Below are 2,500 nucleotides of genomic sequence, written 5' to 3'. Positions count from 1 at the left end.
CTTTAATCCTTTCGGGGTCGATAAATTAAGTACCAGTTACGCACTGGGGTCGATATAATCGACTTAATCTGTTTGCCTGTCCTTGTTTGTCCTCTCTGTGTTTAGCCCCTTGTGGGTAGTAAAGAAATATATTAGCTCTTTAACTATTTTGTTCTGTGATCACCCATCACCAATCGCATTTCATTCCACCTTGCTTTTCAACGGGTGCCTGACCTCTCCAGCAAACTAGCTTTTCTGTTTGCTCCAATCCGACCCTGATACATTCGGGCACTTCATATCTCTTTGTAACAAACTTTCCCTCCCTCAGATTCGATCTGTTTTACATCTCCTTCCATTCTTGTCCTGACCAACCTAGAGCGTCTGTTCTTGCATCTGTGTGTGTAGTATGTGAGGGAGCGTGTCTTTGTGTTTGCTTCTACATCGTTTGATAACCGGTGTTCGTTTGTTTATGTACCCGTAATTTAGCGGTTAGGCAAAACATCGAAAGAATAAGAACAACACTTAGGAAATATGCTGGGACCGAGTTCTTCGATAAAATTCTCGAAGGCGGCGCCCTAGCAGGCGGCAGACCAACATCTGGAACAAGTGATTAAATAAACGAATAACAGTTATCGCAAAACCAAGTTACGTTACCTTTTTTTATTTCTATGGCAGCCAATCTCCACAGCCGAGTCTCTAAAACATAAAAAAAGGGGATCAGATACGCAGCAAATGACAAAGAGTAACAAGAGATCCAATTCACTGAATATGGTGGGGTTCTACCAATGAGTAATGGAGATCGTAATACTTAAGTAGATAATGGTTTAATAATGAGGGTTGCGGTAGCGTTGACGGTAAGTTGGGCGTCGTGGTCCAAGATGCATTCGTATAGCAGTTGTATTTTAAATTATTAGGGCCGCAGTAAAGCAGTAAGAAGGGGTAGTTCCAGTTGCATGAAAATACAGGGAAGGAGAGAGATAAAAAGAGGAGGGGAAGGGAGAGAAAGAGAGAGCGAAAGAGGGAGAGACGAAGTTAGTAGTTACATATACAGACAGGCCGACAGACAGACAGATAGACAGACAGGCAGGCAGATAGACCGACAGACAGACAGACAGACAGACAGACCGACAGACAGACAGACAGACAGACATATAGATAGATAGATAGATAGATAGAGAGAGAGAGATAGATAGATATATAGAGAGATAGATAGATAGATAGATAGATAGATAGATAGATAGATAGATAGATAGATAGATAGATAGATAGATAGATAGATAGATAGATAGATAGATGGTGAATTGTTGAGTGAGATGCGTGTATGAGCGTAGTAGTTGCAGATAGAAAGTCATGTGTGCATTTGTGCGTGTGTGTTGTGTGTGTTGTGTGTGTGTGTGTGTGTGCATGCTGTGTGTGTGTGTGTGTGTATGGGGCACGTGTTCTTCGTTCTTTATGTTGCACGAACAAAACAACTAACATTAACCCTCAACAATACAAGTTACAGAAAGACAAAAATTTGACTAAATCGAAACAATTTCTCTTCTTTTTCTTACGGTCGTAGATACACCTGATTGATTTTCCGTGCCAAATGGTATTGTCTGGGCAGTTCATGAGGAATAACAGTCCTTGACTGCATTGGTAGAAATGTGCTTCAGACTGATATTTCGGGTAGTAGCTGCCTTTTTGACAGGGGTAGCACCTCGTGTTGTTCACTTTAAATATACACAGATTTGTTGCTGTGAAGTAGAAGACAGTGGATAGGTTAGATTCATGAATTCTTTTATAACATTTTCTCACTTTCTTTCCCTTTCTCATTCTTTCTCGCTTTCCCTCACCCTTTCTTTCCCCTTTCCTCTCATTCTAACCTTGCATTTCAGTTTCTCTCTGTTATCCTCTCTCTCTTTCTCTTTCTTGAGAGTAGTCATCCGTTACAATTATATACTCACACAGAAATACATGCAAACGTAGAGTATTTAGCTGTTGTTTCTTGCCAGTTAGTTGACCATGAAGGAGGTCGCTCATTCACTCGTAGTATAGACTGCTAATAGTTGCTGATGGTATTGTTTCACCCTTGGATGTCCTTAATTCAAGACCCTTTCACCGTGATTCTAAGTTTGATTTTTTTCAGACATACTAACATATTACCCCACCTACACGTTTTTTGTTTTCTTGCTTTGAGAAATATTTTGCTGTTACTTTTGTACAGTCACAATGTAATTAAGCACAAACATTTTCTATAGAGTGACATAGTTGACAGACATAAACATAGAAACAAATGTAACAATCATGGAGTTGTATGTTCAGCATACTGATACGTCACTTCCCTCAATCAACCAATCAAACTCTGATTATCCATTATTGTGATTAACATTTGTTGTAATCATTGGCTGAAAGCGCAGTATGGCCCGATATTTAAAATTTTCGAATTGCAGCCAGGGCATCCCTGATCCGATCCAACTGTGTGAAATCTTGTAGAAGTGTCATTTTCTATATCCTCAGGTTGACCCCTACAAGAAATTGT

The 2,500-nt window shown here is 39.9% G+C and overlaps 1 protein-coding gene across 50 annotated transcripts in view; it reads right to left on the bottom strand.

Moving 5' to 3' along the window:
• The window catches only part of LOC118763360, a 95,653-nt gene that overhangs the window by 18,383 nt on the left and 74,770 nt on the right, over nt 1–2,500 (bottom strand). For all 50 annotated transcript variants that reach the window (XM_036502791.1, XM_036502794.1, XM_036502795.1 and 47 more), the window contains 2 exons: nt 1,533–1,715; nt 634–675 (listed from right to left, as the gene is read on the bottom strand). In XM_036502791.1, the coding sequence (XP_036358684.1) occupies nt 634–675; nt 1,533–1,715 (225 nt within the window). The remainder of the gene's footprint in view (nt 1–633; nt 676–1,532; nt 1,716–2,500) is intronic.

Source organism: Octopus sinensis, linkage group LG5 (assembly GCF_006345805.1).
Source record: "Octopus sinensis linkage group LG5, ASM634580v1, whole genome shotgun sequence".
Lineage (NCBI taxonomy): Eukaryota > Metazoa > Mollusca > Cephalopoda > Octopoda > Octopodidae > Octopus > Octopus sinensis.
Note: the sequence above shows the minus strand (reverse complement) of the source record. Positions and strands in the feature narration are given on the sequence as shown.